At 40.7% G+C, this 24261-nt stretch overlaps 1 protein-coding gene across 5 annotated transcripts in view; it reads left to right on the forward strand.

Moving 5' to 3' along the window:
- The window catches only part of LOC118393502 (syntaxin-binding protein 1), a 56121-nt gene that overhangs the window by 9716 nt on the left and 22144 nt on the right, over window positions 1–24261 (forward strand). For 2 of the 5 annotated variants that reach the window (XM_035786223.2, XM_035786227.2), the window contains exons 1-13: window positions 5418–5582; window positions 13374–13423; window positions 14386–14467; window positions 14574–14650; window positions 15064–15142; window positions 15666–15769; window positions 18100–18248; window positions 18542–18626; window positions 19071–19201; window positions 21234–21341; window positions 21525–21585; window positions 21711–21776; window positions 22061–22141. In XM_035786223.2, coding sequence (XP_035642116.1) covers window positions 5546–5582; window positions 13374–13423; window positions 14386–14467; window positions 14574–14650; window positions 15064–15142; window positions 15666–15769; window positions 18100–18248; window positions 18542–18626; window positions 19071–19201; window positions 21234–21341; window positions 21525–21585; window positions 21711–21776; window positions 22061–22141 — 1110 coding nt within the window. In that variant the 5' untranslated portion in view covers window positions 5418–5545. Of the gene's footprint in view, window positions 1–5417; window positions 5583–13373; window positions 13424–14385; window positions 14468–14573; window positions 14651–15063; window positions 15143–15665; window positions 15770–18099; window positions 18249–18541; window positions 18627–19070; window positions 19202–21233; window positions 21342–21524; window positions 21586–21710; window positions 21777–22060; window positions 22142–24261 lie in introns of those variants that run through there. The other 3 variants (XM_035786224.1, XM_035786226.2, XM_035786225.1) reach the window with 2 other exon arrangements.

Raw genomic sequence — 24261 nt, forward strand, 5'->3', positions numbered from 1 at the left:
TATAACAGAACATGACCAAGATGTTCAAATGTTCATAAATGACCAGCATGGTCGAATAATAATAAGGCAGAACAGTTGAAACTGGAGCAGCAGCACAGTCAGGTGGACTGGGGACAGCAAGGAGCCTTCATGTCAGGTAGTCCTGGGGCACGGTCCTAGGGCTCAGGTCAGTTGAAACTGGAGCAGGAGCATGGCCAGGTGGACTGGGGACAGCAAGGAGTCCTCATGTCAGGTAGTCCTGGGACATGGTCCTAGGGCTCAGGTCCTCCGAGAGAGAGAAAGAAAGAGAGAAGGAGAGAATTAGAGAACGCACACTTAGATTCACACAGGACACCGAATAGGACAGGAGAAGTACTCCAGATATAACAAACTGACCCTAGCCCCCCGACACATAAACTACTGCAGCATAAATACTGGAGGCTGAGACAGGAGGGGTCAGGAGACACTGTGGCCCCATCCGAGGACACCCCGGACAGGGCCAAACAGGAAGGATATAACCCCACCCACTTTGCCAAAGCACATCCCCCACACCACTAGAGGGATATCTTCAACCACCAACTTACCATCCTGAGACAAGGCCGAGTATAGCCCACAAAGATCTCCGCCACGGTACAACCCAAGGGGGGCAACCCAGACAGGCCGACCACAACAGTGAATCAACCCACCCAGGTGACGCACCCCCCCAGGGACGGCACGAGAGAGCCCCAGCAAGCCAGTGACTCAGCCCCGTAACAGGGTTAGAGGCAGAGAATCCCAGTGGAAAGAGGGGAACCGGCCAGGCAGAGACAGCAAGGGCGGTTCGTTGCTCCAGAGCCTTTCCGTTCACCTTCCCACTCCTGGGCCAGACTACACTCAATCATATGACCCACTGAAGAGATGAGTCTTCAGTAAAGACTTAAAGGTTGAGACCGAGTTTGCGTCTCTGACATGGGTAGGCAGACCGTTCCATAAAAATGGAGCTCTATAGGAGAAAGCCCTGCCTCCAGCTGTTTGCTTAGAAATTCTAGGGACAATTAGGAGGCCTGCGTCTTGTGACCGTAGCGTACGTGTAGGTATGTACGGCAGGACCAAATCAGAGAGGTAGGTAGGAGCAAGCCCATGTAATGCTTTGTAGGTTAGCAGTAAAACCTTGAAATCAGCCCTTGCTTTGACAGGAAGCCAGTGTAGAGAGGCTAGCACTGGAGTAATATGATCAAATTTTTTGGTTCTAGTCAGGATTCTAGCAGCCGTATTTAGCACTAACTGAAGTTTATTTAGTGCTTTATCCGGGTAGCCGGAAAATAGAGCATTGCAGTAGTCTAACCTAGAAGTGACAAAAGCATGGATTAATTTTTCTGCATCATTTTTGGACAGAAAGTTTCTGATTTTTGCAATGTTACGTAGATGGAAAAAGCTGTCCTCGAAATGGTCTTGATATGTTCTTCAAAAGAGAGATCAGGGTCCAGAGTAACGCCGAGGTCCTTCACAGTTTTATTTGAGACGACTGTACAACCATTAAGATTAATTGTCAGATTCAACAGAAGATCTCTTTGTTTCTTGGGACCTAGAACAAGCATCTCTGTTTTGTCCGAGTTTAATAGTAGAAAGTTTGCAGCCATCCACTTCCTTATGTCTGAAACACATGCTTCTAGCGAGGGCAATTTTGGGGCTTCACCATGTTTCATTGAAATGTACAGCTGTGTGTCATCCGCATAGCAGTGAAAGTTTACATTATGTTTTCGAATAACATCCCCAAGAGGTAAAATATATAGTGAAAACAATAGTGGTCCTAAAACAGAACCTTGAGGAACACCGAAATGTACAGTTGATTTGTCAGAGGACAAACCATTCACAGAGACAAACTGATATCTTTCCGACAGATAAGATCTAAACCAGGCCAGAACTTGTCCGTGTAGACCAATTTGGGTTTCCAATCTCTCCAAAAGAATGTGGTGATCGATGGTATCAAAAGCAGCACTAAGGTCTAGGAGCACGAGGACAGATGCAGAGCCTCGGTCCGATGCCATTAAAATGTCATTTACCACCTTCACAAGTGCCGTCTCAGTGCTATGATGGGGTCTAAAACCAGACTGAAGCATTTCGTATACATTGTTTGTCTTCAGGAAGGCAGTGAGTTGCTGCGCAACAGCCTTCTCTAAAATCTTTGAGAGGAATGGAAGATTCGATATAGGCCGATAGTTTTTTATATTTTCTGGGTCAAGGTTTGGCTTTTTCAAGAGAGGCTTTATTACTGCCACTTTTAGTGAGTTTGGTACACATCCAGTGGATAGAGAGCCGTTTATTATGTTCAACATAGGAGGGCCAAGCACAGGAAGCAGCTCTTTCAGTAGTTTAGTTGGAATAGGGTCCAGTATACAGCTTGAAGGTTTAGAGGCCATGATTATTTTCATCATTGTGTCAAGAGATATAGTACTAAAACACTTGAGCGTCTCTCTTGATCCTAGGTCCTGGCAGAGTTGTGCAGACTCAGGACAACTGAGGTTTGGAGGAATACGCAGGTTTAAAGAGGAGTCCGTAATTTGCTTTCTAATAATCATAATCTTTTCCTCAAAGAAGTTCATGAATTTATCACTGCTAAAGTGAAAGTCATCCTCTCTTGGGGAATGCTGCTTTTTAGTTAGCTTTTCCACAGTATCAAAAAGGAATTTCGGATTGTTCTTATTTTCCTCAATTAAGTTAGAAAAATAGGACGATCGAGCAGCAGTAAGGGCTCTTCGGTACTGCACGGTACCGTCCTTCCAAGCTAGTCGGAAGACTTCCAGTTTGGTGTGGCGCCATTTCCGTTCCAATTTTCTGGAAGCTTGCTTCAGAGCTCGGGTATTTTCTGTGTACCAGGGAGCTAGTTTCTTATGAGACATTTTTTTAGTTTTTAGGGGTGCAACTGCATCTAGGGTATTGCGCAAGGTTAAATTGAGATCCTCAGTTAGGTGGTTAACGGATTTTTGTCCTCTGGCGTCCTTGGGTAGGCAGAGGGAGTCTGGAAGGGCATCAAGGAATCTTTGTGTTGTCTGTGAATTTATAGCACGACTTTTGATGTTCCTTGGTTGGGGTCTGAGCAGATTATTTTTTGTTGCAATTGCAAACGTAATAAAATGGTGGTCCGATAGTCCAGGATTATGAGGAAAAACATTAAGATCCACAACATTTATTCCATGGGACAAAACTAGGTCCAGCGTATGACTGTGACAGTGAGTGGGTCCAGAGACATGTTGGACAAAACCCACTGAGTCGATGATGGCTCCAAAAGCCTTTTGGAGTGGGTCTGTGGACTTTTCCATGTGAATATTAAAGTCACCAAAGATTAGAATATTATCTGCAATGACTACAAGGTCTGATAGGAATTCAGGGAACTCAGTGAGAAACGCTGTATATGGCCCAGGAGGCCTGTAAACAGTAGCTATAAAAAGTGATTGAGTAGGCTGCATAGATTTCATGACTAGAAGCTCAAAAGACAAAAACGTCATTTTTTTTTTTTTTGTAAATTGAAATTTGCTATCGTAAATGTTAGCAACACCTCCGCCTTTGCGGGATGCACGGGGATATGGTCACTAGTGTAGCCAGGAGGTGAGGCCTCATTTAACACAGTAAATTCATCAGGCTTAAGCCATGTTTCAGTCAGGCCAATCACATCAAGATTATGATCAGTGATTAGTTCATTGACTATAATTGCCTTTGAAGTAAGGGATCTAACATTAAGTAGCCCTATTTTGAGATGTGAGGTATCATGATCTCTTTCAGTAATGACAGGAATGGAGGTGGTCTTTATCCTAGTGAGATTGCTAAGGCGAACACCGCCATGTTTAGTTTTGCCCAACCTAGGTCGAGGCACAGACACGGTCTCAATGGTGATAGCTGAGCTGACTACACTGACTATGCTAGTGGCAGACTCCACTATGCTGGCAGGCTGGCTAATAGCCTGCTGCCTGGCCTGCACCCTATTTCATTGTGGAGCTAGAGGAGTTAGAGCCCTGTCATTTGCTACACAGGCACTTCATGTTTTTGATTTAATCAACCTGGAATTCCAGGTTTGTGAAATTTAGGCAATCAGTGAACTGATCAATTAGCTCAATTGGTCAGGTGTGCTGACTAGTTGGAACAAAATCCTGCAGTACCTGCAGCACTCCAGGAACAGGGTTGCCTACCCCTGGTGCATGCACAAGACATGACCTTACACCTCGATCACACTGACAACGTCATTGCATTTTGGGACACCAGAAAAACGTTTATTTCTGATGGAATGCTGTGTTTGCCTTGCAGCATTGCGTTGGAAAGGCAGTCGCAGTGCGTTCTGTGTGGTGCATACTTTTGGATTTATTGAACTTATGCGTGTACGGCTTTTCAGAAATGGTAGCAGAAGGTAGTGGTGGAAAAAGGACTAAAATGTCATACTTAAGTAAAAGTAATAGAAAATGACTCAAGTAAAAGTGAAAGTCACCCAGTAAAATACTACTTGAGTAAAAGTATTTGGTTAGAATATACTTAAGTATCAAAAGTAAAGGGAATTCTTCAAAAATACTTAAGTAACAAAAGTAAAAGTATCAATTATTTCAAATGTCTTATCTTATGCAAACCAGACAGCACAATTTTCTTGTTTTTTATTTATTTTCCAGATAGCAAGGAGCACACTGCAACACTCAGACATAATTTACAAACAAAGCATTTGTGTTTAGTGAGTCCGCCAGATGTTCTCTTGACAAGTGTGTGAGCTGGACCATTTTCCTGTCAAAATGTAATGAGTACTTTTGGGTGTCAGGGAAAATGTATGTAGTAAAAAGTACATAATTTTCTTTAGGAATGTAGTGAAGTAAAAGTAAAAGTTGTCAAAAAATATAAATAGTAAAGTACAGATACCCAAAAACTCTACCTAAGTAGTACTTTAAATTATTTTTACTTTACTCCGCTGGCAGAAGGTTAATGTTGAACTTTTGTTGTAACATATCCAGATTATGTTGAGTTTGCGCAAATAGTGTCAGTGTGAATGAGGCATAAGGATGAATGAAAGGCCTATATTTACTTAGACATTACTGCCCCTCTGTGGACATCTGTGGGTATTATTGATAATGTAGCCAATGTAGTCTATTGTGTTTTATCCTATTGCAGTTGCTGTGAAAATACAGTATGTTAAAATAAGAATTCAATGGTCTGATCATGACTTTTTTTCCATTAGGGTTGTACAAAATCCTACTTGTTGTATACAAATTACTAGGCCCATAACTGCTATTTATTCTAACCTATTAAAATAGTTCATAAATACAATAACTTTATTTCACTTGATAAATAATACCACTGCAAACAGCTAAACATAGAATATGTGGATGTCTATTAAAAGTTGAAGTAGGTTGTCCGTGGCATTGTATGACAGACTGTTGAAATCGGCATGTTTGTGGAGGCGTGGAAGGGATTACTTTCGAAGCAATACGGTCCCTCTGCAATCACTTTGGATGTTGTCCCGCGGCCTACAGTCCTACACAGTATTAGCGGTGGTTGGGTAGAGTAGAGAGTGAAGGGGAGGCGAAGACACGGCCACGATAGAGACATCATCACCATGGCACCACTCGGACTAAAAGCCATTGTGGGAGAAAGTAAGAATATGTATTTTTGTTTAATCACTTCTTATGTAGGTCTATGCGCTATGGTTATTTTGTATTGTGGCGTTGGCCTAGGCTATTTTATTTGTTGCTTTAATTTGGACATTCTATTAATTTAAGCTATTTAGTTGGTTTGAATTACTATTTTATTTAGATCTCAATTTGTATTTCAAACACAATTTAAATACATTTTTTTGGCCAAAAATTGGTCCAGAAGTAGACCTATTGAAAGTAAAAATCTAGTGCGTCTCACGTTCGATAGGATTGCTCAAAGTGCGTAAAGGCGCACTAACGCACTCTCAATGAGCCTATATCTCTGCATCATTAGATATAGCAAAATGTTGGTCTTTTAATATTGGGTTTTAATTATGTGCACTGTACAATACTGGCATTTGTTTTGTAGTGAGTTGCACTATGAAATTCTCGTTTCGGGTAAATCCACATGCGCTAAATCCATACGGATTAAGCTCTTCCACTGTCATAGTGCTCCTTGCTGCATGGATCCTCCACACTCAGTTACCTAAAGCCACCACGAAAGGGGAAAATCTCTTCTTTTGTGGATGTAAACGTGTAGGCCACAGGTGGCACCTTAATTGGGGAGGACAGGCTCATTGTAATGCCTGGGGCAGAATTACTGGAGTGGGATCAAACACATGGTTTCCATGTGTTTGATGCCATTCAATTTTCTCCGTTCCAGCCATTATTATGAGCCGTCCTCCCCTCAGCAGCCTCTACTGGTGTAGGCCTATTACTTTGTATTGTGGCTTTTAAAATAAATCTGCTGTGTTGAAGGCAATTAATTCAAGAACTAGCATATAACCTAGTTTCCCCATTATGCAATAAAAAGCAATACCTTACCCATGTATGAAAAAGTGAAAACAATAATTCCACAACGCAACTTCAGTCTTAAGTATGTTAAATGTTTGGCTGGCAGTCTAATTTATTTATGGTATGGTAGACTGGGGAATAGAGATATTGGGGTTAACGTGTGTTGTTATTGCGTGGGTATCCGCTATTTAATATCTCCTCAGGGTTTGGTAAGTCACTTGGGTAGGTTTCTTTCTAAATGTAATCCATTACAGTTAATAGTTACCTGTCTAAAATTGTAATCAGTAACGTAATTTTTGGATTATCCAAACCCAACCCATAAAGTAAAATGTAACATCCATATATGGCCAGCTATGTAAACGTTAACATTGAACCACATCTATTGCAGGATAAATCAATTGGTAACATACATGTTTGTATTCTTCTAATGCCTGACTGATCCAAACTCAGTAACATAATCTGATTACATGCAGTTACTTTTAGATTACATTCCCCTTAATGGCATTAGAAGAATACAAACATGTATGTTACCAATTGATTTATCCTGCAATAGATGTGGTTCAATGTTAACGTTTACATAGCTGGCCATATATGGATGTTACATTTTACTTTATGGGTTGGTTATGTACACTTCTTCTACCCATTGCTTTCTACTACATATAATAATACGATTACATTGTATCTTTACAAGTCCAAAAATGTATGTAGCAACTACAGATTGTGTCCATTAGGCCTGTGGATGTATTTATTTTATCAGCATGAATTAGACTGAGCAATTAAAAGCCCCTCTTTTACTCCTAAAGCTGGTATACCCACTATGCAGATGTTGCAAGAGCGCATTTTTCACTGGCTGTCGACTGGTTTCAAAAACGATGATTAATAGGCAGCTTAAACTATTTGAGTTCAACCATTATTGGGTTCAAAAACACATTTAGATTTGTGAACAGCCATCCACAACAACCACAATCCGTAAGGCGCAAATAGCAAAATGAGACAGCAGCAGTGTGATTCACACCAATGCGCTATGTAGATATCAATAATAAGTGATATCCGTATCGCCGTAGACTAAACCACTGCTGTCATCCTTACCTCCAAGCGTTTATTCAAGTTGGATAATCTTTGGGTGCCAACAGCAGTCACACCATTGGAAGACATAGCTTGGACTGTAGCCTTACAAAGCCTATTCCTGCTCTTTTCCCGCGATCAATCAAACACATTCGGTGTGTCATCATAGTGGTCTCTGACTTGTGGTCAGACTCGCTCAGGTGGAACCACCTTAAACTTGAGCCTTTTTTCAATGCAGATTTGAATGTCATTGAGAAAACAGAGAAGTGTCAAAATATATATTTTTTTAAACATCCTTTCTGAATTTAAAGTATTCATCTAGTTTTTCAAGTATCTGTAATCTGATTACAATATTATTTTACTGGTAACGTGAAGGATTACAGTTATCTTTTTTTGTACATGTAATCCGTTACTCCCCAACCCTGCTCCTCAGATATCCACTGTATTTGATTGAGGTGAGACAGGATGGTGCTATGGTGATTCAGAGTTTGTTCCCCTGGTGTAAAGTGAGCTGTGGTCTCCAACTCCACCCAGCCACCAGTAACATTCAGCATCACCAACTGCTAGCTATGCTGGACTTCCTGAAAATCACACATTGTAGTACTGTGTTCACAAGGAATACTGTTGGCGTTCACAGTTTGTTGAGCCTGTCCCTTACATTTTATGGGTTGTTTTGTTCTTAATCCTGAATACTTGTATTGTCATACAGACATAAATATCTATGGGTATGACACATACTGTATAATAAATTAGAAATGGATGGAAATCACCCACTCAAAAAGACAGAGAAAAGTTTGTTGAATTTCCAATGTGTTATCACTGCTTTCAACAATCTAAAAGCACAACCAAACTCCAATGGAAAAACAATGTCTGATTTTTGGTTTAGTTGTCAACCAAATATGTATCACTGACCCCACCCCTGTTTTGGTAAAAAGCTGAGGAATGGGGGTTGGAGAAATGTAACCACTCGTACATTCATAGACAGAGCGACGGAAAAGGATTGACCATCTATGATATTAAAACTATAGTTTAAACCATGTTTTGAGGCTATGTGGCGTTTGTTTACATTTACTTTGTTTACAAACATCGGAGTAAAACAAGCTTATCGTTTGGTTCCCGATGGGGTACAACAGTTGAGCTAGACTCATGAGGCATTTATAAGTTATATTCTTCAAGAATCAATAGGTATTTATCATTTATTTTGTCGATCCAAAAATGTTTGTAGCAACTGCTGATTGCCCCTTTAAAAGTACATGGTGCAAGTGATCAATGCCTTTTGAAATTCTGCGCACATTATTGCTGCAACAAACTGGAATTAAAGCCAGAATAAGTCAGTGGAACAGATGGAACTCTCCAAGCAGGAGATACATCTGCTTCAAAAGTTGATATTTGGTTGCCCTGACAACCGAACACAATTCAATATCACTAAATATAATTGCATTCACAGCCCTAGGCCTATTGTATTGTCTATGTTTAGTTGAATTTTGGGTTGAATTGAAACAATAGCCGTTGATGACTTTGCAATTGCTATATAGGCCTAAATAGCATAATGGATGACATATGAGTGATAAAGTATGGACCTATTTACTTTGCTCTTTTAAATCTACCTCGATAGTAACAGTGAATCTTAGTTTTCAAGTGGAGATCTCTCAGCAATCATTCTCAAAATGGCACATTGATAATAGTCAGTGACAAATTGTAGATTCCACGTCAGAATACGTTGACTAATTACGTTTAAGGAATGTTGAATCAACCAGTTTGTGCGCAGTGGGTTAGTTAATCATTGATATGTTGGTTTCACATCTCCATCTCACCCCAAAAAGTCTAAATGAAAGAGTAGGACTAAATCAAATCAAACTTTAAATGCACTTTAAATAAAGTTTGATTTGATTTAGTTATATTATTTAACTCTCACAATAGCACACTGGTAATAGTCAGTTACAAATATCATAGCTAAGCAGGTCTTGTTTAAAACCCTAGATGGGAGACCAAACTGTAGCTGTGGATAGACCAATTATGCTGCACAGCCTATTGTTTATTTCTGATAGTGGATATAACTTTGAAGATCTGATGTTGTTTTAAAGGTACAAATTCAACATATTGTATACAAGGTTTGTCTATGTTGAAATTTGGTTACCACGTTGACATAATAATCCTGGTTGAAAATGAACTCTCCAAAAAAACATGTTTATGTTGATGACTTTTTTTCAAATCCAATGTATTTCTACGTAGATTCAACCAGTTTTGGCCCAGTAGGTTGGCTCTTCTGTTTACCTTCTGAGACACAATAGTTGTGGTTGTCCGGCTCAGACAAGCAGGAGGAGTTTAGTGTCTGCGTCCCAAATGGCACCCTATTCCCTATATAGTTAACAAATGTTGACCAGAGCCCTATTGGCCTTGGTCGAAGGTAGTGCACTATATAGGGAATAGGGCGGCATTTGAGATACAGACATTATCTCCCATCCCAAAGCAGCTTCTTCGTTTGTTGATGCTGACTGACTCTTTCATGGGGCATTGGGGAAATTTCCCCTAACTAATCCAGTTGGGTAATTGGATACAGAACTCATTCACTGATAGACATGTCACCTCAATTATCAAACCACCCGACCCATATTCAAAACAACAACAGTGTTTGAATGAAGCATATAGGCACATTTTTGTTCTTGATTTCTGAAATGTTAACAATGATTGAGTTGATTGATTGTTATATATTTGTGACATTGTCTTGTTTTGTCTTTCAATGGAGGTAATGCATGTTAAGATTCATTTAGAAAGCAGAGAGCCAGACTATGCTACACCCTTTGAATAACTATTTTTGGGTTCCATGTGGAAACATTTTTGTTCCAAGTAGAACCGTCTTTGTGTTCCATGTGGAACCCTTTTCACAGAAGGTTCTACCTGGAACCAAAAAGGTTTTACCTGGAACAAAAAAGGGTTCTCCTATGGGGACAGCGGAAGAGCCCTTTTGGAACAATTTTTTAAATCGTGTATCCTGACCCAACAGCCAAATACTTCTGTCACTGGCTTTTAGGATCCATGCTCTATGTAACAATCATTTTAAGCTGGGGATGAAGGATATACAGAGCCTTCAGAAAGTATTCACACCCCTTGACTTCTCCCACATTTTGTTGTGGTACAAATTCGGATTAAAATCGATTGATTTTCAACACAAAATACTCTGTAATGTCGAAGTGGAAGAAAATTCAATTTAAAAATAAAACCATAATATATCTTGATTAGATAAGTATTCAACCCCCTGAGTCAATACATACTGTATTAGAATCACCTTTGGCAACGTTCACAGCTGTGTGTCTTTTTGGGTAAATCTCTAAGAGATTTGCACACCTGGATTGTACAATATTTGCCCATTTATTATTTTTTAAACTCTTCAAGCTCTGTCAAGTTCGTTGTTGACCATTGCTAGACAGCCATTTTAAAGTCTTGCCTTAGATTTTCAAGTAGATATTAGTCAAAACTAAAACAAGGCCACTCAGGAACATTCAATGTCGTCTTAGTAAGCAACTCCAGTGTATATTTGGCCTTGAGTTTAGATTATTGTCCTGCTGAATGATGAATTTGTCTCCCAGTGTCTGTTGGAAAGCAGACTGAACAGGGTTTTTACTCTTGGATTTTGCCTGTGCTTAGCTCTATTCCGTTTTATTTTTATCCTACCAAAAAAACTCCCTAGTCCTTGCCGTTGATGAGCATACCCATAACATGATGCAGCCACCACCATGCTTGAAAATATGAAGACTGGTACTCAGTGATGTGTTGTGTTAGATTTGCCCCAAACATAATGCTTTGTATTCAGGACAAGAAGTTCATTTCTTTGCCACATTTTTTCCAGAATTACTTTAGTGCCTTATTACAAACAGGATGCATGTTTTGAAATATTTTTATTCTGTACAGATTTCCTTCTTTTTACTCTGTCATTAAGGCAACTACAATGTTGTTGATCCATCCTTAGTTATCTCCTTTCGTTGCCATTAAACTCTGTAACTGTTTTAAAATCACCATTGCCCTCATGGTGAAATCCCTGAGCGGTTTCCTTCCTTTCCGGCAACTAAGTTAGGAAGGACACCTGTATCTTTGTAGTGACTAGGTGTATTGATTCACCACCAAAAGTGTCATTAATAACTTCACCGTGCTCAAAGGGATATTCAGTGTCTGCTTTTTTTTTATTTGTACCCATCTAATAATAGGTACCCTTCTTTGTGAAGCATTGGAAAACCTACCTGGTCTTTGTGGTTGATACAGATAATTGTTTGTGTGGGGTACAGATATGGGGTAATCATTAAAAAAACATTTAAACACCTATTATGCAATTCATTATGTTACTTTTTGAGCACATTATTACTCATGAAAGTATTTAGGCTAGCCATAACAAAGGGTTTGAATACTTAACTCAACTTCTAAAATCAAAATTCCACTTTGCATTGTGGGTTATTGTGTGTAGATCAGTCCCACAAAATCTCAATTTAATCCATTGGAAATTCAGGCTGTAACACAACAAAATGTGGAAAACGTCAAGGGGTGTGAATACTTTTTTTGAAGGCACTGTAGCTACTACTCATTTAATACGTATACTTATTTAAAATCAAATAACACTGATGAATGTATTTAATGGAGTTTTTTTTAAATACTAGCCAAATCGAACATGCGCGTGTGTCAACAGGTTTCCCTGTGACATCACATCCTGTGGCACAGAAAGAGCCCAGAAATAGCGACCCTGGCGGTTCCGTGGCGTAAGAGGATTGGAAGAGATTAGGCCTTGTGATTGCTGTGTGTCTCTCTCACTGACTCATTCCAGTAGATAGATGGGCCAGCTTTTAAACTATAGATTCAAACCTGATCCTTCCCCCCTCTCCATTACCACAGACTGGCATTTGGGATGCATGAACTGTCTCCCAGATGGTTCCAACGGGGCACCCGGTTCCCAGACTCCTCACAGATGTAATGAGTGTTACATTGGTATAACTGCTCACTTCAGACCCCTCACCGGAGCCCATTAAATTCCAACTGTGGCTGTGCCATCACAGCTAACACCGTCTGTCACCCACCTAAACAATTCACTAGACCAGAATATCTAATTTGCCCTTTTATACCTGAAGCATTATGCTTAGATACCCAGGCTTCGCTCAAGTTGTTCCATTAGTTTTGAGTCAACGAGACGAGATTCGGAAGGATGACCTTGGGAGACTAAACTGTATACAAGGTGTCAAGGCTCAGGAAAAGACCCAGATGCAGACAGTTTTGAAGTAACAAACGTTTATTACAAAAACAGGACAGCAGGTAAACGACAGGTTAAGGGCAGGCAGAGGTCAGAAGTCCAGAGCAGAGTCTGAAAGGTACAGAATGGCAGACATGTTCAGGGTCAGGGCAGGCAGAGGTCAGAAGTCCAGAGCAGAGTCTGAAAGGTACAGAATAGCAGACAGGTTCAGGTTAAGGGCAGGCAGAGGTCAGAAGTCCAGAGCAGAGTCTGAAAGGTACAGAATGGCAGACAGGTTCAGGGTCAGGGCAGGCAGAGGTCAGAAGTCCAGAGCAGAGTCTGAAAGGTACAGAACGACAGGCAGGCTCAAGATCAGGGCAGGCAGAATGGCCAAAAACCGGGAAAGCTAGAAAACAGGAACTAGAGAAAGAAAGGAGCACGGGAAAAAACGCTGGTAGGCTTGACGAAACAGAACGAACTGGCAACAGAAAACAGGTATAAATACACTGGGGATAATGAGGAAGATGGGCGACACCTGGAGGGGGGCAAATAGCACAAAGACAGGTGAAACGGATCAGGGTGCGACACAAGGGGCCAATAGCCTACAGTGCTTGTGCTTTTTAGCACAGAACAGTTTAATGTAAGTTGAAGTGTGTGCTAATCAATTATTCCTCCGTTTACAGAGATTATGAATGATGTCATCAAGAAGGTGCACAAGAAGGGTGAATGGAAGGTATGGGCAAATAAAATAAAACGTTGTCACATGCACTGAATACAACAGATTTCCTTACCGGGAAATGCTTACTTACAAGCCCTTAACTAACAATTCAGTTCAAGAAAGAGTTAAGAAAATATTTACAGAATAAAATAAAAAATAATCAAATGTAACACAATAAAAGAACAGTAACGGTTGCGAGTCAGTGTGCGAGGATACAGGTAAGTCAAGGTCATTTGTACATGTATGTAGGGTTAAAGTGCATAGATAATAAACAGCAAGTAGCAGCAGTGTAAAAACAAATGGGGGGGGGTTGTGTCAATGTAAATAGTCTGTGTGGCCATTTGATGAATTGTTCAGTAGTCTTATGGCTTAGGGGCAGAAGCTGTTTAGAAGCCTCTTGGACTTAGAGCTCCTGTATCCCTTACAGTGCGGTAGCATAGAGAACAGTCTATGACTTGGGTGACTGGAGTCTGACAATTTTGGGGGCTTTCCTCTGAAATCGCCTAGTATTTACATTTTTTATTTTACTTTATTTAACTAGGCAAGTCAGTTAAGAACAGATTCTTATTTTCAATGGCGGCCTAGGAACAGTATGTAGGTCCTGGATGGTCCTGGATGGCAGGAAGCTTGGTCCCAATGATGTACTGGGCCGTACGCACTACCCTCTGTAGCGCCTTTACAGTCAGATGCTGAGCAGTTGCCATACCAGGCGGTGATGCAACCGGTCAGGATGCTCTCGATGGTGCAGCTGTAGAACTTTTTGAGGATCTGGTTACCCATGCCAAATCTTTTATATCAATGACATTCTTGGTTATGAATGACTGTGTATGTGATAGTACATGATAATAATTGTCTGCGCCCAAATGACACCTTATTACCTTTATAGTGCACTACTTTTGACCAGAGCCTTATGAGCCCAAGTCAAAAGTCGCACACTATATAGGCCCCCTGTAAACCTCATCCCTGTCCTCCCCCAGGTTCTGGTAGTAGACAAGCTAAGCATGAGGATGATGTCATCCTGCTGTAAGATGACAGATATCATGTCAGATGGCATCACCAGTGAGTACCACTCCGTCAACATCACACACGCACATGCACGCTCAACGTTCAGCATCACTTCAAAGGCTAACTGAATGACTGTGCTTTTCTCTCCTATCTTGTACAGTTGTTGAAGACATTGGCAAGAAGCGAGAACCTCTCCCCAGTATGGAGGCCATCTACCTAATAACTCCCAATGATGAGGTATTGGAACCATTTAGTTTTAGTAATTTAATTTTTTTTGTACCTTTATTTAACTAGGCAAGTCAGTTAAGAACAAATTCTTATTTTCAATGGCGGCCTAGGAACAGTGGGTTAACTGCCTGTTCAGGGGCAGAACGGCAGATTTGTACCTTGTTAGCTCGGGGATTTGAACTTGCAACCTTCCGGTTATTAGTCCAACGCTCTAACCACTAGGCTACCTTGCCACCCCTTAACTCTTTATCCAAAGTGATTTACTGTAGTGCATGCATACATTTACTTATGGGCGGTTCCAGTGTAATCAAACCCACAGCCCTGGCGTTGGAAGCGCCATGCTCTACCATCTGAGACATGCAGGAGCAAAAAAAGCTTTAGCGTTCTTTGGTAATATTTGTGATGTTCCTTCTCCTACCCAGACTGTGGAGGCACTCATAGATGACTTCAGAGACCCGCGGTCGCCCAGATACAGAGGAGCTCACGTCTTCTTCACTGACAGTGAGTAATATTGGAGAGACATGGGACAACTTTGTATCATCACGTATTGTATACAGTATATGAATTTGAGTTTGGAGCAGTCTGATGATAACTTTATATCTGATTCTCCTCGAGTACTGGGAACAGACTAGCAGACAACTCCTCTTTGCCACAATACCAACACTCAATGTCAACCTTACACAGTACACTCTCTCTTCCAAAATGGTTCTTCAAATGTCCCCATAGGAGAACCCTTTTTGGTTCCTGGGAAAACCCCTTTTTGGTTCCAGGTAGAACCATTTGGGGTTTCATGTAGAACCCTCTGTGGAAAGGCTTCTACTTGGAACCAAAACGGTTCTACCTGGAACCAACAAGGGTTCTTCAAAGGGTTCTCCTATGGGGACAGCCGAAGACCCCTTTTAGGTTCTAGACAGCACCTTTTTTTGTAGGAGTATATAGATTTCTATTCTATTTTCATCCTTTAATTTCATCAAATTTCAATTTTCAATCATTTCATGTTTTTTTTCACTCCCCCAACTCCCAGCAATCCCAGATACATTGTTCAATCTGTTGACAAAATCCCGTGCGTCCAAAGCCATGAAGACCTTGACTGAGATCCACATCGCCTTTCTGCCCTATGAGTCACAGGTAAGAGCCTCTGCCCCTCTGTCTCTGGCGAGGGATAGAAAGACTGTGGGAGAGATACATAGAGAGAGAGGAGGAGGAGGAAAGGGGAAGGATTATGATTAGGGGGGGTGAGCAGGAGGGGACACAGAGAAGGAAACACCAGTGGAGAGTGGGAGAGGGGGAGGAGTATAGGTAGAGGAGTGGGGGAGGGATTGCTGAATGAGCTGGGGTAGTCTCTTCTCCTCTTTCTCCTGATGGAATGTTCCAGAGCAGAGTGGCTTTAGCCAGGCCATGGCTTTGCTGTGCCTCCAATCCTCTGCTGTTCTGTTGTCCTCGAGAATTAATCCTACAGGGGACGGTGTGGGGATGAGAAGGAGATGAGGGGTGTGTGGGGATGCCACGTCGCCCAGCCTCCCTCCCAGTCCATCTCTAATCCCTCACCTCATTGGCGGATGCATCAAAATGCTGGCCAGGGAGCCAATGGGAGCCGGAGGAGGGTTGTGTGACAGCGGGAAGTTGTTTGCACACTAGAGGGATTGTTGTCATGTGACGGTCAACAGATGGGCTCGAGCGTTTGAAGGTGCTGGTTGCAGTGGTGCATGGGAAAGGGAGAGCCTGCCTGACTGACACACATTATTGGTTTAGTAGAGTGGATGAAGGGAGGCATGGCTGAGAAGAAATAGGAAGTTTTAGTTTGGAAATAAACTGTCACTTACTGTATGTCATGGGGCATTTGGCAGTGTTATCAGAAAGCCTAGCATTGATTTTCACTGCTATGCAGACGATACGTAAGTCTACATTTCTGTGTCACCAGAGGATTTTAGTTCCACAGATAAATTATTACACTGTATTAGTGATTTAAATACTTGTATGGCTCACAACTTCTTCTGGCTAAATCAAGACAAGACCGAGGTACTTATTGTCGGAACCAAAGCACAGAGAGAGAATCTAGCCTCACATTTGAATCAAAGATTAAACCTGGGTGTTATTTTAGATTCTGAACTAAATTTCAAATGGATATGTGACCAAAATAGCTTTTTACCCCCTGAGGAACATTGCCAAGGTGTGGCCATTTTAAATCAAATCAATCTCTCTCAGGCTGATACAGAGAGACTCATCCATGCTTTAATTACAAGCAAGCTTGACTACTGTAATGCTCTCCTGTCTGGTCTACCCAAGAAAGCCATTGGTCAAATTCAAAACATACAGAATGCTGCAGCACGGGTACTGACCAAGACCAGAGAGCACACATTACACATTACAAGCTCTCTGCACTGACTGCCTGTGAGTTTTAGAATGTATTCTAAGATGTTTTCTTTTGGTTTTTCAATCAATCCACGATTGCGCACCCCAGTACATGTCAGACATGCTTTTAAGTTATGTAGCCATTAGGTCCCTCAGGTCTTCTGGCGCTGGTATTTTAACTATCCCAAAGCCTAGGACCAAGAAGCATGGAGAATCAACCTTTAGTTATTATGTCCCCAGCCTCTGGAATAGCCTGCCAGGGAACCGAAACTGTGGACATATTTAAAATAGATTTTAACACACCTCTCTTTTTGCTTTGCTTTTCCTTAGGGTGCTTTTTAGTTGCTCAGTTTGTGTTGTTATTTAGTTCTTATCTTATGTTTGTTGTCTAGTAAATATTTCAGCTTTTACTTTCAAAATGTTTTATTTTTTAAAAATCTTTCCATGTGCTGTATAAATAAAGCTTGATTTGATTTCAGAAATCAGTCATAAAGGAAAGAAAGGGAAAGCGGAAAAGGGATTCATAGTCATTTGCACAACTGAGTGGATTCAACGGAAATGTGTCTTCTGCATTTAACTCAACCTCTCTGAATCAGAGAGGTACGAGGGGCTGCCTTAATTAACGTTCACATCGTCGGAGCCCAGGGAGCAGTTGTTGTTGGGGTTTAACTGCCTTTCTCAAGGCTGGAGGAATTAATGAAAGATGTCCCATCTGATCCTACAACACCGTACTGTATTGTCAGTCATTTGGGAATCAATGCAGTCAAATAGGATTATATTATCTCACCCACACAGTCTCACACACTGCTACAGTGCCACCTGCAGGTCTTGCCCTGCATCTCCACTGGATAGGGTAACAAACATTTGTTAATTTCGCCCAAATTTATAAATTCCTGGTTGGAGGATTCACAGATTTCTTGCTTATTCTATCCTGATTCCGGGAATATTCCAACCAGGATTTCTGGAAAACCTAGGATTTTTGCGAAAGTGACCAACCTTTTTGTGTATAAGACGGGTAACTGTAAAGCTTTGTTGTTACTGCTGATGTAAAAACAGCCTAATAAAATACATTTCATTGATTTGATTATTTCTCTGTGTGTATCTAGGTGTTTTCCCTGGACAAGACAGATGCCTTCCAGGACTTCTACAGCCCCTACAAGGCTGACATCAAGCACAACATGTTGGCGCGTTGTGCTGAGCAGATCGCCACTCTCTGCAACACCCTGAAGGAATACCCTGGCATTAGATACAGAGGGTAAGAAAGAGCGAGAGAGCTACAGCAATATCAATTACTGCTCCGGTTTCATCTATACTGGCTTCTGTAGTGGTGGCTGGTGGTTCGTTTGAGTCCCAGACAGACCCGAATGGAATGTATAGGCTATGTATCAATCCCAAGGCAGCTACCTACCTCCAAACATAGCATCCTTGTGGATTGGGACATAGCCTATTCATCCGCCTCTGAGAGGATTCTTAGAAGCAGTCAGTCTTCTGTACGTGTGATGGAAAGCTAACAGCCTGTTTGTTGCCCACTCTGTTGTCTTGACTCAGGGAGTACAAAGACTGTGCCACGCTGGCTCAGCTCCTGCAGGACAAGCTAGACGGCTACAAGGCAGACGACCCCACCATGGGAGAGGTGAGGCAGGAGAGCAGCCAATCAACAAGCCACACTGATTTAACTGATATAACACACACTGTAAATGGATTTCTGTGAATTTGACAGTATCTTACAGGCAGCTTGGTTGCAAGTACAATTGTGTGTTTCATATTACAGTACACCTACTGTAATATAAATACGGTATCAAACAAGTACGATAGGTCAGCCACCCGCTGCTTTTACCCGTTCGTCAGCACGGTGTGTTTTGTCCTGTAGGTTACAGTGAAACATGTCATTATGTGAAATCAATGTCTCATTCACAATAATGAAATAGTTGAATCTATTGTAGATCGTTATGACGTTTTGGAGGTTATGAAACTGCAATAGTACAGTCAAATCATAATGTAAAACTGTTTGTCCAGCCATTTGTCTCTTTGTCCCTGTCAGCTAATATGGCCCCCTCTTTCTCTCCGCCCTGCCAAGGGTCCGGACAAATCTCGCTCTCAACTTCTGATTCTGGACCGAGGCTTTGACCCAGTCTCTCCCATCCTCCATGAACTCACCCTCCAAGCCATGGGCTATGACCTGCTGGGCATCGAGAACGACGTCTACAAGTAAACACTCCCATGCTGGCACAGCCTGGCACAGCAATGGGTTCATCGCACACAACACACTGGGCTTCGCACCACAGAATTACAGAGAACATATAGGATCTCTATCCCTATGTGAATTATAGGATCTCTATCCCTATGTGAATTATAGGATCTTTATTTCTATGTGAACTCTAGGATCTTTATTCCTATGTGAATTATAGGATCTCTATTCCTATGTGAATTATAGGATCTCTATTCCTATGTGAATTATAGGATCTCTATCCCTATGTGAATTATAGGATCTCTATTCCTATGTGAATTATAGGATCTCTATTCCTATGTGAATTATAGGATCTCTATCCCTATGTGAATTATAGGATCTATATCCCTATGTGAATTATAGGATCTATATCCCTATGTGAATTATAGGATCTATATCCCTATGTGAATTATAGGATCTCTATCCCTATGTGAATTATAGGATCTATATCCCTATGTGAATTATAGGATCTCTATCCCTATGTGAATTATAGGATCTCTATCCCTATGTGAATTATAGGATCTCTATCCCTATGTGAATTAACAATAGGATCTCTATCCCTATGTGAATTAACAATAGGATCTCTATCCCTATGTGAATTAACAATAGGATCTCTATCCCTATGTGAATTATAGGATCTCTATCCCTATGTGAATTAACAATAGGATCTCTATCCCTATGTGAATTAACAATAGGATCTCTATCCCTATGTGAATGATAAAATCTCTATCCCTATGTGAATTATAGGATCTCTATTCCTATGTGAATTATAGGATCTCTATCCCTATGTGAATTATAGGATCTCTATTCCTATGTGAATTATAGGATCTCTATTCCTATGCGAATTATAGGATCTCTATCCCTATGTGAATTATAGAATCTCTATCCCTATGTGAATTATAGGATCTCTATCCCTATGTGAATTATAGGATCTCTATCCCTATGTGAATTATAGGATCTCTATCCCTATGTGAATTATAGGATCTCTATCCCTATGTGAATTATAGGATCTCTATCCCTATGTGAATTATAGGATCTCTATCCCTATGTGAATTATAGGATCTCTATCCCTATGTGAATTAACAATAGGATCTCTATCCCTATGTGAATTATAGGATCTCTATCCCTATGTGAATTATAGGATCTCTATCCCTATGTGAATTATAGGATCTCTATCCCTATGTGAATTATAGGATCTCTATCCCTATGTGAATTATAGGATCTCTATCCCTATGTGAATTATAGGATCTCTATCCCTATGTGAATGATAAAATCTCTATCCCTATGTGAATTAACAATAGGATCTCTATCCCTATGTGAATTAACAATAGGATCTCTATCCCTATGTGAATTATAAGATCTCTATCCCTATGTGAATTATAGGATCTCTATCCCTATGTGAATTATAGGATCTCTATCCCTATGTGAATTATAGGATCTATATCCCTATGTGAATTATAGGATCTATATCCCTATGTGAATTATAGGATCTCTATCCCTATGTGAATTATAGGATCTCTATCCCTATGTGAATTATAGGATCTCTATCCCTATGTGAATTAACAATAGGATCTCTATCCCTATGTGAATTAACAATAGGATCTCTATCCCTATGTGAATTAACAATAGGATCTCTATCCCTATGTGAATTATAGGATCTCTATCCCTATGTGAATTAACAATAGGATCTCTATCCCTATGTGAATTATAGGATCTCTATCCCTATGTTATATGATCTCTATCCCTATGTTATATGATCTCTATCTCTGGCACAGCCTCGCAATAGGTCCATCTCTCGTTTTGTTTGGATAGGAATTGTCATCTTGTTCGGTAGCTTCCTATTTAGTTCTAAGTAAACATTTGGGCATATCAATATTTGCTGTTATGAGCGTTTATGTTGTACCCCGCTCTGTGTTTGACTCTGTTCCCTGTTTCTCTCTCTCTCTCTCTCTCTCCTCTCTTGCTCTCGCTTTCTTTCGTCTCTTGCTCTCTCGCTCTGTCTCTGTCTGTCAGGTATGACACCAGTGGGATGGGGGAGGTCAAGGAGAAGGCGGTGTTGCTGGATGAGGATGATGACCTGTGGATGAGTCTCAGACACAAGCATATTGCCGAAGTCACCACGTAAGTCTGTGAAAAATAGGATGCTCCCGTGGTTCTCACACACATACATGCACGGACACACAGATGCACGGACACACAGATGCACGGACACACAGATGCACGGAAGTCCTGCTGCCCTGTATAGGTCTTTTATTTATCTCTCTTTTTTTTAAAAAAATCTATCCCTCTCACACATTCAAACAGGGCTGTGACCCGCTCCCTCAAAGAATTCTCAGCCACCAAAAAGATGAACACAGGAGAGAAGGTACATGCAACTCAGTCTTTATTAGTCCTACCGACCTACTGCATTATGTGTCCTTCGTAACCCTCTGTACTGTATAGACTGCTGTATGTGTCTAACAGTGATGTGCTGTTCTGGGTTTGCTACAGACCACAATGAAAGACTTGTCTCAGATGCTGAAGAAGATGCCGCAGTATCAGAAAGAGCTAAGCAAGGTAAGCATGATGAGCCATATGATACTGTATGGATGTCCCAGCACAGAAATAATACTCCCAACATGCTCAGACAGACAACTGGTTCCCCAGGCAGCTATGCAATATAACACATAGAAGACCTTCACTGTGGACTATTAAGACTATGAATGTGACACCAAATTGACTGAAACGTGGAGGGACTACCTTGACGTTGTCCAATAAGAAATGCTTGTTTCCTTTTTTCGGGCTGCAAATTGATTTTGCTACTGTGTACACTAATGAATCCACCCCTCCCTGTGTTTCAGTACTCTACCCACCTCCACCTGGCTGAAGACTGTATGAACCGATATCAGGGCACGGTGGACAAGCTGTGTCGTGTTGAGCAGGTAGCAGAATAACCAGGGAACCCAGGGAATTGGAATACATTTAAGTGAAATGTTTGTGATCTGTTTGAACTCTTGCCAACTCCATTGCTGTTATTGTCAAGCCAAACAACAAGTGACAGGGAGTTGGCATTATAGCACAAATAGACGAGCACTCGGGCTATTAAAATACTCAATAATATTGAGTTGCACCCCCTTTTGCTCTCAGAACAGCCTCAATTCGTCGGGGCATGGTCTCTACAAGGTGTCGAAAGCGTTCCACAGGGATGCTGGCCCCATGTTGACTCCAATGCTTCCCACAGTTGTGTCAAGTTGGCTGGATGTCCTTTGGGTGGTGGGACCATTCTTAGATACATCTTTTTCAATTATTATTATTATATCATTTTCCTTGTTTCAGGTCAACACCGTAAAGAGATTGTACATATATTTGAATTCCAAAATGAAACAAGGTAACGCAAAACATAGCATAACCAACAAACACCAAAACATAGCATAACCAACAAACACCAAACCATAGCATAACCAACAAACACCAAAACATAGCATAACCAACAAACACCAAACCATAGCATAACCAACAAACACCAAAACATAGCATAACCAACAAACACCAAACCATAGCATAACCAACAAACACCAAAACATAGCATAACCAACAAACACCAAACCATAGCATAACCAACAAACACCAAACCATAGCATAACCAACAAACACCAAAACATAGCATAACCAACAAACACCAAACCATAGCATAACCAACAAACACCAAAACATAGCATAACCAACAAACACCAAAAACACCATAGCATAACCAACAAACACCAAAACATGGCATAACCAACAAACACCAAAACATGGCATAACCAACAAACACCAAAACATGGCATAACCAACAAACACCAAAACATAGCATAACCAACAAACACCAAAACATAGCATAACCAACAAACACCAAAACATAGCATAACCAACAAACACCAAAACATAGCATAACCAACAAACACCAAAACATAGCATAACCAACAAACACCAAAACATAGCATAACCAACAAACACCAAAACATAGCATAACCAACAAACACCAAAACATAGCATAACCAACAAACACCAAACCATAGCATAACCAACAAACACCAAACCATAGCATAACCACCAAACACCAAACCATAGCATAACCACCAAACACCAAAGCATGGCATAACCAACAAACACCAAAACATGGCATAACCAACAAACACCAAAACATAGCATAACCAACAAACACCAAAACATAGCATAACCAACAAACACCAAAACATAGCATAACCAACAAACACCAAAACATAGCATAACCAACAAACACCAAAACATAGCATAACCAACAAACACCAAAACATAGCATAACCAACAAACACCAAAACATAGCATAACCAACAAACACCAAAACATAGCATAACCAACAAACACCAAAACATAGCATAACCAACAAACACCAAAACATAGCATAACCAACAAACACCAAAACATAGCATAACCAACAAACACCAAAACATAGCATAACCAACAAACACCAAAACATAGCATAACCAACAAACACCAAAACATAGCATAACCAACAAACACCAAAACATAGCATAACCAACAAACACCAAAACATAGCATAACCAACAAACACCAAAACATAGCATAACCAACAAACACCAAAACATAGCATAACCAACAAACACCAAAACATAGCATAACCAACAAACACCAAAACATAGCATAACCAACAAACACCAAAACATAGCATAACCAACAAACACCAAAACATAGCATAACCAACAAACACCAAAACATAGCATAACCAACAAACACCAAAACATAGCATAACCAACAAACACCAAAACATAGCATAACCAACAAACACCAAAACATAGCATAACCAACAAACACCAAAACATAGCATAACCAACAAACACCAAAACATAGCATAACCAACAAACACCAAAACATGGCATAACCAACAAACACCAAAACATAGCATAACCAACAAACACCAAAACATAGCATAACCAACAAACACCAAAACATAGCATAACCAACAAACACCAAAACATAGCATAACCAACAAACACCAAAACATAGCATAACCAACAAACAC

This window comes from Oncorhynchus keta, chromosome 14 (assembly GCF_023373465.1).
Source record: "Oncorhynchus keta strain PuntledgeMale-10-30-2019 chromosome 14, Oket_V2, whole genome shotgun sequence".
NCBI classification, from domain to species: Eukaryota; Metazoa; Chordata; class Actinopteri; order Salmoniformes; family Salmonidae; genus Oncorhynchus; species Oncorhynchus keta.